General features: G+C 38.3%; 1 protein-coding gene across 3 annotated transcripts in view; it reads left to right on the top strand.

The window, feature by feature from the left end:
* Positions 1 to 13,386, top strand: part of zbtb16a (zinc finger and BTB domain containing 16a) — a 112,886-nt gene that overhangs the window by 45,006 nt on the left and 54,494 nt on the right. For all 3 annotated transcript variants that reach the window (XM_079846809.1, XM_079846807.1, XM_079846808.1), the window contains exon 3: positions 1,332 to 1,429. In XM_079846809.1, the coding sequence (XP_079702935.1) occupies positions 1,332 to 1,429 (98 nt within the window). The remainder of the gene's footprint in view (positions 1 to 1,331; positions 1,430 to 13,386) is intronic.

Genomic DNA, 13,386 nt, shown 5'->3' with positions numbered 1-13,386 from the left:
CGCAACCCATAAAACCTCTTACCTGCCGTGACTGAGTTTCATACTCCTAATGGGTGGCTGTGACTAGCTTGAGTTTGTTAGTTCATCAGTGTTGACTTTCGATCATTTCTACTGGCTTATTAGCAATCGGATGTGATGCATCTGAGGATTAGTGCAGTTGAAAAGATGCAGATGCTCGGGATCTTTTGTTGTCAAGCCTGAGAAAGTCACACATGGGCATTCACGGGTTGATTTAAATCCACACATGGGTTATGGGCCAAGCCAGAATGCTAATTGTAGAAATGGTAAATACACTACAAAATAGCCAGTCTGCACCAGGTTTCAGACTTAATCTAAAGGACAGTGAAACAAAAGGACATCTTTGTCTCTTCCTGTGCTCAATGGAGCGCCATGTGGCAGTACTGACTCACTTAGTGCCCTAGGCGAGATAAGACCATGACCAAAGGGGGAAAAAAATAAAATTTTTGACTACTTAGTAGTTCTTCACCACTTTTTTTGATAAACATTCATTTATTTATTTTCTGTTTATTTATTTAATTTTAGTAAAGTAAAAAAACAGAACTTTTATCTTAATTCATCAAAATGGCTTTTGAATGTCCACTTGACTCAAAATTCAATGGGGGCACATGCTTCTGTGTGTGGCTCCATTCTGTTAGGTTAATCTTTCCTCAATCCAATAATTGAAGAGAACAAATGTTTCACTTTCAGCTCATGAAAAGTTGACCCCCTGTTTGAAATGGGCCCTGCAGCCCGACTCAGCCGTTAAAGTAACTCTTATCTGAGGGCTCATGGCCATCTATATGTTCCTGTTTAGATAAAGAGCTCCTTCATCTCCACTCAGGGAACTGAATGAATGAACAATAGGTCTTTGAACCCTCATGTGCCATTGATAATTTTTGCTTTCAAGGCGTTTCACGACGTCTAGTGACAAACTTAAATGTATTCTGATCATCTAATATGGGAATAATCAGCTGAAGTGTTTGATGAGAGGGAGATGTGCAGGTTTAACTTTGACTGGTTGCAAACACTGGTTTAGTTCTCTCTCGAGATAAACAGCGGTGTTACTAATTTTTTCTTTTCTTTTTTTTTTTTCAAAAACAAGACCCTATGGTTTTAATACCCTCTGTCTTATTATCTGGTGTGGGAGGAGCGATAGGAATTGTGTGGTGAGAAGTAAATTCCCGTCTATTCTGTCTTTGCCATTTAGCAAACTATTCGAATCTCATACTGTAGTATACCCAGGTGCTTTGCCTGATTTTTTACATTTTTTGTGTGTGTGAGTAACATGAACAGTGTTGGCTGATGTTATTTTGTCCTGTTTTTCCCTGCAGGAAGCTGCACAGTGGAATGAAGACCTACGGATGTGAGCTTTGTGGCAAGCGCTTCCTAGACAGTCTGCGCCTAAGGATGCACTTGCTGTCTCACTCAGGTAACATCACTAATGTGGATGCTGCTTTTTTTGGGGGGGTTGGGTGAAATTCAGAATATAAGAATTGGCTCACTTTCAATTTATACGTTTGATATTTGAATTGGAATTTAAATTGTATTTACAGGAAGAGGAACTGAATTGCAATCAATAGAAAGTCACCAGATGGTTTCAAATAATTAAAAAAATCATAATAAATAAAAAAATAATAATACATTTGACTTCTTGCAGTACTAGTTGGGGGTTGGTGTGAATGTTTTTTATTTTTTTTATTTTTTTAATGAAGTCACTTATGTTCATCAAGGCTGCATTATTTGGTAAAAAATACAGTAAACACATTAATATTGTGAGATTGTATTACAGTTTAAAATAATTTGAATATATTTTAAAATGTAATGTATTCCTGTAATGGCAAAACAAAATTTTCAGCAGCCATTATTCCAGTCTTCAGTGTCCCATGATCCTTCAGAAATCATTCTAATTGGCTGATTTGCAAAACATTTCTTATTATTATCAATGTTGGAAACTGCTAATATATATATATATATATATATATATATATATATATATATATATATATATATATATATATATATATATATATATATATATATATATATATATATATATATATATATATATATATATATATAAATTTATTGCATCCTTGTTGAATAAAAGTATTGATTTACTTAAAAAAAACTTACTTACCCCAAACTTTTGTAAGGTAGAGCATTTCTATTTAATCTTTATGTAGTATCCTACAATATCTTCCTCTGTTTTCAGCTGATTTCTGGAGGTTGTAAGGGGTTTCTTTTTTTTTTTTCTTTTTTTTTAAGTCTTTCGCTCTTTCCTAGTCTTTAGTGAATCTGGGTTTGTCTATAAAAGTAGTGGGACTCTGGGTTTCCAACCCAGGCCAACAGGAATCTCCCTTCACCTCCTTCTGCAACTGCCAAATTCACAGGCCAGTGAAGTCAAAGTCCTTACTGCACACCAGACATGCACAATGGTCAAATTTTGTAGACTTTTTGCCCCTTACCCCGTAGAGCGCTCTCGGGTTTATGATAATTAAGAGCAAGTGCTGTGCCGAGGTAATTGATTCTACAGTAATTAGGGGTTTAGATTAGATTAGTTTAAAAAAACTTTCAGATTACACATCCAAACCTTTCTGCCTTGCACCAGTGGAAAATTTTGCTGTCAATATCTTCATATAGTGAGATGAGATTGACTTTTTGTAGGGACGTTTAAAACCATGTGGAGTGGAGAGATGAGTGACATCTCACGCTGGGACGCCCAATTCAATTCATGCACGACTCAGCATGGCAGACTCTGCTCTAAGGAAATATCTAATGTTTATTTTAGAGGCTGTTCAAATCCCAAGATGCTTGTTCAATAACAGACTCTGTGGAGATATTGTAGTACTCGTGCGCTCATAATGGCAGCCCATGGAGCACGGAGCACGGTGACATTTATGAGAGCTGTTTTGCAATGAGACAAAGAGGCAGAGTCTGAACTCCGATGAATACCTCTGTTTGGTATTCCGCACTGACCCGCAGATACGCCTGTACTCGTGCAAAAGTATGTTCTGTGTCATAGTAATCCAGAAATCCTTATGGGAGACTGGCTTGTGCAGTTTGGATAATATGACTGCGGATAATCCTGCGCTCAGAAGCTGGGTTGCATGAGACTGTGGGCTAGAGAACGCTTCAAAAAGACCTTTGTAAAGCCACTGACTTGCTCAGTGACTCTCCAAACAGAAGGACTGAGTGTCATTCGGTGTGGGTGTTAGTGTTTGCGGGGCCTCACACTGCAGGAGTTTGCTGTAGTCTGAACATCGGTCGCTGCGGCTCAAGAGTTTAAGGGTGTCAGTTCTCTTCTGTTTACACTGTCCCCCGTTTTAAACATCAACTCAGATCTCATTTTCTCAAATGACAATGTTTTTTTTGCACTATGTACAACTCGATTACATAAAAAAAATTTCTTTCTTTTACAATGCTGCTGCTTCTTCTGTTTCTTCTTCTGCTGCTGCAGCTTCTTCTGTTGCTTCTTTTGCTGATTTTTCCTCTGCTGCTCCTTCTGCTGCTTTCTTTTTTCCATTGCTGCTGCTCCTTCCTTCTCTCCTTTCCTGCTGCTGCTTCCTTCTCTCCTTTCCTGCTGCTGCTTCCTTCTCTTTCCTGCTGCTGCTTCCTTCTCTTTGCTGCTGCTGCTTCCCTTTCCTCTTGTTTTTGCTGCTGCTTTTTACTCTTCCTGTTTTTACTCATCATCTTCCTCCTCTTCTTCATACTCTGCCTTTCCTGCTGCTTCTTCCCCTGCTTTTCTTCATCATCACCTTCTTTTTCATCTCCTTTCCTTTGCTGCTTCTTCCCCTGCTTTTCTTCATCATCACCTTCTTTTTCATCTCCTTTCCTTTGCTGCTTCTTTACTCTTGTTTTTGCTGCTGCTTCTACTACTACTTCCCTGATGCTGCTTTTACTCATGTTTTTTACTCATCATCATCATCTTCCTCTTCTTCTTACTCTGCTGCTGCTTCTTCCCCTGATTTTCTTCATCGCCACCTTCTTCTTCTTCATCTTCATTTGCTGCTGCTTCCTCTTCTCCTTCTCCTCCATCTTGATCATCAGCTTCTTCACCTTTTAATCCTCCTCCTTCCTCAACTTTATAAAATTTATATTAGAAGAAGCTATTATACTTAAAGCCTATTGTCACATCAAACTCAGTTGGATTTCAAGTTAATTTATAGCGCTCCCCAAATCCTTGTGAAATGATCTCAGATCCCTGAAACAAACATCTGATGAGGGGATCTGCACGAGGTGGCTGAGCTTGGCCGTGTTCAAGCACTCTGCCACATATAGTTTCTGTTTTTTCCCCTTTATTTACATCACCCTTGTAAGCCAAAAATGAGAAATATCGGTAATCACAATAGAAGTTTTGCATTGAAAACGGTACAAGAACCAGTCTTAATTCCTTAAGATCTTTACCAAAAAAAGCAGTCTCAGACAGCCTCCCTCAACAGGCGGAATAAGCGAGCATTGCGAGGCGGCTTATTTTTAGTGCATCAAAACAGAGCACAAATAACCCCTAGAACAAAACAGTTTTAACGTTCATATGCTCGATGCTTGACGCATAGCGCTAACCTGGTTTTTGTTTGTAGCAGTCTGGCTCTTGAGAGCTTCACTCTTGTGTAATGCTCAAGCTTTTCAGTGGAAACACTTTTATAGACAGACAGAGTGGCAGAGAGGCAGAGACACGGCGAGGCTCTTTGATTGTTGTTGTTTTTTTTGTGTGTGTGTGTGCTTTGTTCTTTCATTGCAAACTTTCTGTTTTTATCCTTCCTGTTCTGAGCGGTTTGATTTTTATCAGCGCTCACAACGGTGACACTAAGCAAGTGGCTTTGCCCTCCACCTCCTCCGCTCTCTCATCTTCAGGAGAAGGTGCTGAAGAATGGGATTAGGTATGTCGTGTGTATTGTGGTGTACCATTTCAGTCACACACACACACACCCCTCGCTCCTCTCTGTTGGTGCACGCCGTCTCTGTTTGTTTTATTGTGGACTTGGCAGGGCGCCAGTCTGGGCCGCCTGCCACAGCCCAGGGTACAGTATGTACAGTGAATCTTGCGCCAGTTTTTTTTTTTTTTTTCTTTCCTGTGTTGTCTTTTTTCAAATTATTGTCTGACGGCAGTGGTTGTGGTGGCTGTTTTGTTTTTTGTTTTTTCAGGGGCTTGTGAGGCCTCACGTCCTGGCGTTTGGGTGGAAGTGCACTGCGGTGAGAGGCTGATAATGGAAAAGTGTGTGTGTGTGTTTTTTCTCTGGTTTAAGGTCAACATGGTCTGGGAGCTGCTGGGTAGTGAGGCAGCACAGCATTGAAGCAAAAAAAAAAAGGGGGAAAAAAGTGACTCAGCCATTTGGAGCACGACTAGGCTATTAGTGTTATGTGAGCTTCCCTTGTGACTTCAAAGAGTGCAGAGCGTGGTCTGGGTAGGCTAGCCAAGGGACATATTTTGATCCATTTTTGGGGAGGCAAAGCTTTTCGCTGGGATTACAGATCAACATAGGCTGTTTGGCATAAATCTGCCATATTTTTTTTAAACTTTTAAATATTTTTTTTAATCTGCAGCTATAACAGAATGTAGCTATTAGAGGTCAACAACTATTGTATTAATATAGCGTAATTCTTTTTTTAAATATGTGTTTTATATATTGTGTATTTTATTCATATTTTCAATATATTTTTACGTAATTATTACAATGTCTTTTCATTGTTTTGTTTTTTTCTAAGGGTTTTCCATAACTAATTTGTCTAGCTTCAAGCTGTTCGGAATTTATCATAATTATTATTTTTTTCTTTACTTTTTTTTTATTACTGGCTGTGGTTGTTAGAGGTCAAACAACTATTGTATTAATATAACATTTAATAGAAATGCTAATTTAAATGCCTTTTTATATTCTTAAAATATATTTGTATGTACTGTGTGTTTTTATATATTTAAATATATATTTAGAAATGTATTTTTAATGGTCAACTTGTCCATGTTGGCTAATTTGTCTACCTTCTTCAGCGTAAGAAATTCAGCATTTATTGTAATTTTTTTTTTTTTTCTTTTTTTATCTGATGCTATAATCGTCTATAGCTTTTGTAGTTTTTTAGACAAAAGGTCGACAACTTGAGGTGAAGTAACTTGTGGCAGATAACATGGATAAAAGGCAGGCTCATTCTTTTCTACCTACTTCTTTGGGCAAAACTTAGTGAATTGAACTGTCCACACACATGCATACATGTACGGGTACACTTGGGGACTGTGTGAACACTCTCATTAGCAAGCCGAAGTGCCTGGTCCAGGCTGATTAAGTCTGTGTGTTATTCTCCAGAGGGCCCAGCTTGTGGACCTCACTTGACTTCATTAGCTCAGTAGACTGAGACAGGTCTAACACAGCAAGACCCCTTGTACACTATACAGCAGCTCGGCGTGCGCCTTTGCCATTGCAATCACACATAAATGCCAATATGTCTGTTTTTTTTTTTTATAAAAGTAGTTTGAAAAAGAGTTTGTAACTCTTCCGTAACATAGTCATTTAGAAGAAACCGGAATCGGTTTCCTGGCTTTTGTGATCTATCAGCTGTTGCTTACAAGTTGACTTGCAAGCACATGGGCTTTTCTTTCTTTTGATGACAGCGAATTAGCCGTTTCAATTATGGCTGTTACTTGGCCCACAGGCTGTTGTTTAGCTCCATTGTTGCCGAGCTATTATCTTCGTTGTGTAGGAGCTTTTGTCTGCCCATTTCACATTGGTTTCCTGGTTCATGTCCTCAGCTGCATGTGTTGACACTTCGTTTAAGCACAGGAGCAGTTCTCAGATCTGTGTCCTCGCTCTTCAAGGTGAGAAAAATAAATTTTCCTGAGCTGCTTTCATTTCTCACACTAGCATAATCTGAAGTCATAGTATGCCAACATTTGCCTTGTGTGTAATATGAGCAGTGGCTCTCAGTTTTCTTAAAGTTTTGACATTAAGTGGTGACCCAACTCAGTATTGCATTAATATAACAGCAGCAATAAAAATAAAAAATACATTTTTTTAATTATAATATTTTATACCATAAAATAAAATATTTTATTTCAAATATTATTTTGTTAAATTGATTTATATATTTGTTACTTTATATAATACAATAAAAAAACATTATTTTTTTATTTATTTATATTTTATATATTTACAACATTATTATTTTAGCACTATCATAATTTATTTTATATAACAATAACATTATTATTATTATTATTATTATTATTATTATTACTGTACTACTGCTAGGTCCTGTTGAATTATGTGCCACATAATGCCTCATCTCTATACTGTAGCAAATAGTTCACCACACAAAAATCATTGTGGTCTACACATACCATCATCATTGCAAGTGTTTAAATGTCTTCTGGGATTATATTTTTTGTTACTTGCTTTCATTGTGTTTATGGTTTTTAAGGATGAGGCCATGTTATACAACTTGGCCATAAACTTTGACCAAGTGACAGGTAGATTAATTTTTTTCATGTTATTATTTGTTTAACACTGGTCTTTCTCTCTTGTCCGTGACCCTGTCAAAACAGACCTGTGAGCCATCTTTGTTACCCTCCAGTTGAGAACCACTGCATTAGGCGGATGAATAGAGTACTGAAAAATGTGAGGCATGAAGGAAGAGGAAAAGAGAAGACAGAGCATCTCTCTCTCTCTCTCTCTCTCTCTCTCTCTCTCTCTCTCTCTCTCTCTCTCTCTCTCTCTCTCTCTCTCTCTCTCTCTCTCTCCTCTCCTCTCCTCTCCTCTCCTCTCTCTCTCTCTCTCTCTCTCTCTCTCTCTCTCTCTCTCTCTCTCTCTCTCTCTCTCTCTCTCTCTCTCTCTCTCTCTCTCTCTCTGTGTCAGAGAACGCCGGGCTCCCACAGTCTGGCCTCTCGCCAGCTCTTCCCTCACAGTGATGACATCATCAGCTGCCGGCAGGTCTGGATGTTCTGCCAACATTCCAGAGCGTTTATGATCGCTCGCAGATGTGAGTCCAGGAACATACTGTACCCAAACTAGAAATTAATGAAACTTGACTGCTTTCCAAGCCACATATTCCAAAATAGAGAGACTGCAAATGGGACAGGAGGAGGGGTGGGATGGAAGAAAGGGCTCTAAATAAAGAGTGGGGGGAAAGGGGGAGAATGCCCCGGTGCTCAGCGCTCTCATGTAAATTCTTCACAGCAGCTGATAAAGCCCCCGTCTCACCCTCCTCCTGTCCCTCCCTCCCTCATGTGCAATAGTCAGGGGAAGACGGGCTGCATGGATAAATGGCCTGAGCTTCTGTTTGGCAGTGTGCCCTAAGTTCTCTCTGGTGGTTTAAACCCATAATACTTTCCCTGACCTGTTGATGTACATTAAATCCCCATTTAAAACAGCGTTTGAATTATGTGCCACATAAATCCTCTGTTATAAGGTCCAGGAGAAATGATTACACAGGGAGGTAATGGCTCAGTAATCGTTTGACAAGTTTACATCCCATCAAAAAGCTGACAAGAGTTTATTCCCATGATGCCCAGGGGTGAGCTGTAAGGCCATTTTTTTTTCTCTTCCTCTGATGGGCCAGACATGCTAAATGTTAATGTCTGTTTTAATGTCTGTGGTTAATGTTTTAATTCAGGAACATTATTATATTTGTTAAACATTAATATGTTTGTTACATATTTGTCCCTTATGTATATCCCATAGATGTATAGAAAAAATAAAAAATAACAAAAATATAGATTTGACTTTTATGACTAAAATCATTAGGATATTAAGTAAAGATCATGTTCCGTGAGGATATTTTGTAAATTTCCTACCGTAAATATATAAAACACTTATTTTTGTGAGTAATGCAGCACAAACGTGAACATAAATGGACAACTTTAAAGGTGATTTTTCTCAATGTTTTGATTTTTCTGCGCCCACATCAATGGAAAGCTTATTTATTCAGCTTTTATATGATTTTTTATGTGACTGGTTTTGTGGTCCAGGGTCACATATATCGGTTATCGGCTTTCAAATAAAATTAATTATCGGTTATCGTATCAGCCAAAATGTTCATATCGGTGCATCCCAAATATATATATATATATAATTATAATTAATATAGTGGAAATCCAGAGTATATCCCTTAATGAAAATTAATATCATCCTCCTAATCTAAATAAAAAACATTATATTAAATTATAGAATATATTATATTTTTATAAATATTTTACTATTAAAGAAATATCTAATTGAAGGCCAACTTTGATATTACAATGCATTTAGTAGTTTAATTTGTTACTCTCAAGAGTAATGGAACATTTTGGTCCTGCATTGGTTATTATTGAAATACACATAATTCTGAAATCGGCCTTTCCCTGGACAAATGAAGAAAAATCCCGATGTTTTTTTTATTTTTATTTTTTTATTTTTTATATATTTATATATATATGATGCTTCCATTTTTAAGGGTGTTTGGTATTTGTTTCATTCCTCTGCCTCTTTTCATTGCAGCCATCATCTTGTTAACATTTTTCGATTAAAACATGGAATAAGCTCACACCAGCTATAATACCCTGTAAAAGATCCTGATCTTAGTCCTTTGTTGTCGGGTATTGCAGCTTTAAATCCCTTTGGTTGCTAAGTAGCAAGTGCCCCTGTGCTCTAATGGGCTGATTTGGTATTCAGCTCAATGCCGGGTCTTATTTTTGTATGCGAGACAAAGTGTTTTGATGGAGGGTGATTGCAGCAGCGTCTGGAGGCTGTTTGGGAGTTTTATGGGCTGTACAGTACACCGTGTGCCTTCTAAAACAGAACAGAGGCGATTGAATTTTGGATTTGCTTCATCATTTCTCTCCTCTGAGCAGCCTCTGTCAAAAAGGGAGCGTAGCTGGAAGGGCACAGATTAATTTGTTCTGCTGGAAATGAGAGCGGTACAGCAAAACACACACAACACGCAAACATGCAATATGCGCGCGCACAAGAACTACAGCAAGGAATGCATTTAGTTCCTGTGTGCTGCCATTGGAATGGATGGGTGGCTGTGAATTGAAATGAAGCCACTATTCCATGATTGGGGAATGTTGGGATATTGGTGGGAAGGCAACACATAAATTGACTGGCATAATGCATTTGATGTGACACCTTCATATTATTATATGTATTTATCTATATTTGTGTATTTTATACTTAGATTTTTTTATTATTAATATTAATGTTTTAATTAAAAATTTTACCCCTTTGAGTAACCTTAAATAAATAAATACTGGTTAATATAAGCAGTATTTATTTATCTATAATTTAATTTTGTAAGCTGATAGAGCTTAACATTTTTGACCCCTTCGAGTAACCTTAAATAAATAAATACTGGTTAATATGACCAGTATTTATTTATTTATTTATTTATTTATTTATTTATTTATTTATTTATTTATTTATTTATTTATTTATTTATTTAATTTTAAATTTGTGTTAAATTACTTTTTATTTTTATTTATTTTTTATTGTATTATGGTTATCATTTTAAGGATATTGCAGTCAAATTTGTACACATTGTGGACCGGGTTCTTAATGGTGTCTGACCGAAAGGCCCATTTATCGTTTTACGGCACTAACAAACATTGGACGCAGTCCAATCTAGAAAGCTGTTTTTAGCCGTATCTCAGTTTTATATCTGTTTACATCATGGTAAATCTTTATGGCGCAAGTGCTTTCACCTCACTGATAACTCGGCTTTGTTGACATACATATGAGGGAATGGCTTGACCTAATCAAGATTTCATCACTCATTCACAACAATGGCTAATAATTAATCAACATCAGAGTGATACCACTCTGCAGGTCCTGCAGATCTAAGCGCACACATCAGTCAAGCTTGGTTTGCGGGCATTTTAGGTCATGCTGATTTAAACCAGTTTGGTAAAAGAGCTGGAATTCCACCACAAGATTTCCAGCACTGGCAGAGTCCCTGGAAAAAATGATGATTTGTTTGTTTATTGGGTTTGTTTGTGTTCAAAGATCAAGGCTTTGATTGCAGCTGTGAGCCAGTGGTTAAAATGCTGTGGTGTGTTGTTGCTGGTAGTGTGTTGGAGGGGGCTGCTGGAAAGGGAGGGGGGGAGGGGGCTTCTGGAAGGGGGGGGGGTTGTAAGGGGAGGCTAAATTTAAATTGTAATTGGCCGACTTCCACAAGCTTGCGGGCATTTTAATGAGTCATAATAACTTCATTTAAAACCAGCTGAGCAGAAAATAGATTGGAGAGGAGCCTGTGGCCAGTATGGATTTGTTTTTGTTTTTTTCTTTCATCGTTGAGGCCGGACCCGCTCTGCCAGGCCTGATGGGCCACTGAGCAGACAGGACATCCTTTGTGGATTTATCATATCACTGTCCACTTTGCATTCAGATCATATTCGGACAGTTCCCACCATCATGCTCCATATCGAGTGCCGAGCAGTCGGACAGTGCACCCATTCATGAACCATTCATCAAAACTCATGTCACTGCTTTAGTAGACATTCTAAGAGTCTTTTTACAATATTAAAGGGATAGTTCACCCTAGAATTGATCTGTATGACTTTTCTTTCTTCTCCTGAGAACAAATGATATTGTGAAGAATGTTTTAACTGTTTTTGTCTACACAAAAAGTCAATGGGGTCCAAAACAATAGTGGACCCCGTTGACATTCATTGAATGAAGAAAAAAAAAAGAGACATTTTTCAAAATATTTTCTTTTATGTGCTACAGAAGAATCAGTCATATAGGTTCAGAATGACATGAGGGTGAATAAATTATTTTTGGGTGAAATCGCTTTTAAGAGTGGAAGCTGCAGGCGTACATTCGATTTTAAGTCTCTAAATTGGATGTTTTTATTCGTGGATAAAGTTATTTACTAAGTGTCATTAAAGAGCGAAATCTCGTAGATGTGAGGACATTAACGGCACCTCCTCCGTGACGTTGTTTTAGATTAAGATTAAGAGGGTCATCTGCTGCTAGAGTTTAAATGAATGGTGGAATGTGTTGGCACGCTCTGTGCCAGTCCAATTGAGTTTGAGTGAAGCGAGCGGGCACACCTCTACGGCAGAGGCTTCGTACACACTGCTGCAGGTTAAGAGGGGCCCTCTAGCGTGAAACACACATTCAAAGCCATGCGCGCGCACAGTACTGTCGAAACCCTTCAGTGCCGCCACCCACCGATGCCTCACCTGGCCTTTATCTCGGCTGAGGCCATGAAGACAGAGTGTGTGCTCTTGTGTGATAAATGCCTGAATTCTGCTTATCCCATTCAAACACATCGGTTACCGCCTGCCCTTCTCTCTCTCCCCCCGGGGGGCTTCTTATTCGAGACCCTTACATCTTATATCCTCCGTGTATAGACGTGTACAGCATGTTTCCATATTTTCTTTGAGTAAATGTGGCAGCAGTGAGGTTTTTATTTTTGAATGCTTTGACGTCTAATGACATCTTCTCCGCCCCCTTAGCACGAACAAAAAAAGGTCTTATGAGCCGAACTGTCTAAGTCACCTAAGAAAATCCTGTTATTCCTCTGTATATTTGTGGGTCAGTACAACATAGAGAGCATCATTGCAAGTAGATGTATGCTGGATGAAATATGATTTGTTTTCTGCGTAATAGCAATAAAAGTAAATACTCTCCAAGGCACGTTTTTTCATCGTGTTGCGTTAGCTCGGTCGATTGCTTTGGGAAACTTTTAGATCAATTTCTTAGCACAGATTAAAAAGCTATGAATCCCATTTATGGAAGAGCTCCCTTATGAAATGCTCTTTGAAACTTTCATATTTTGGCTGAAGAGTGAATCAGACGCTAAGCAAAGATCTGCCGACGGCGCTTTCATGTAAAAGAAAAAAAAAAGATAAAAGCAGTCCCATCTGGAAGTAGCCAGGACACACAAGGGTTGCTTTTATGCTATCCATTCCACTGGGAGGTTCAACATGAAAAGCAGCCGTGGATATTGTGTTATTACTGTTGCAAACACGTCTGTGGATCAGAATACTAATCCCGGGCCGTCCAAACAATTTCAGCGCTGAAGAAAAACACCTCTATCTCAGGCACTTTGAAACTGTCTGCGGCGACACGAGTAATTAATGTTTAATGGGCATCTACTGACAGGGCGAAACCTTCTGAGACACTGTGGGGCTATTGTAAAAAAAAAAAAAAAAAAAAGGTTCTCTGGAAAAGTATCATATTATATAACTTGTAATGGTGCTTGAAGTGCTTCCAATAGGAGCTTGTTAAAAAAAACAGAAGGTTTGCAGCTAGTAGCTATATCAATATCCTGTTTAGTCAATGCAGATTGTAACTGTGATTGTACAGAAATTGAATGTGCAGATGCAGAGCGAAAGAAGATGAAGAGGAAGTCAGTGGATCTGGAACGAGTGTGAGGACGTTGTAAAAGGTTTTAGTGAGGAAGTTAAAGGGGGTGTCGCGC

Source organism: Squalius cephalus, assembly GCF_949319135.1.
Source record: "Squalius cephalus genome assembly, chromosome: 17".
Lineage (NCBI taxonomy): Eukaryota > Metazoa > Chordata > Actinopteri > Cypriniformes > Leuciscidae > Squalius > Squalius cephalus.
Note: the sequence above shows the minus strand (reverse complement) of the source record. Positions and strands in the feature narration are given on the sequence as shown.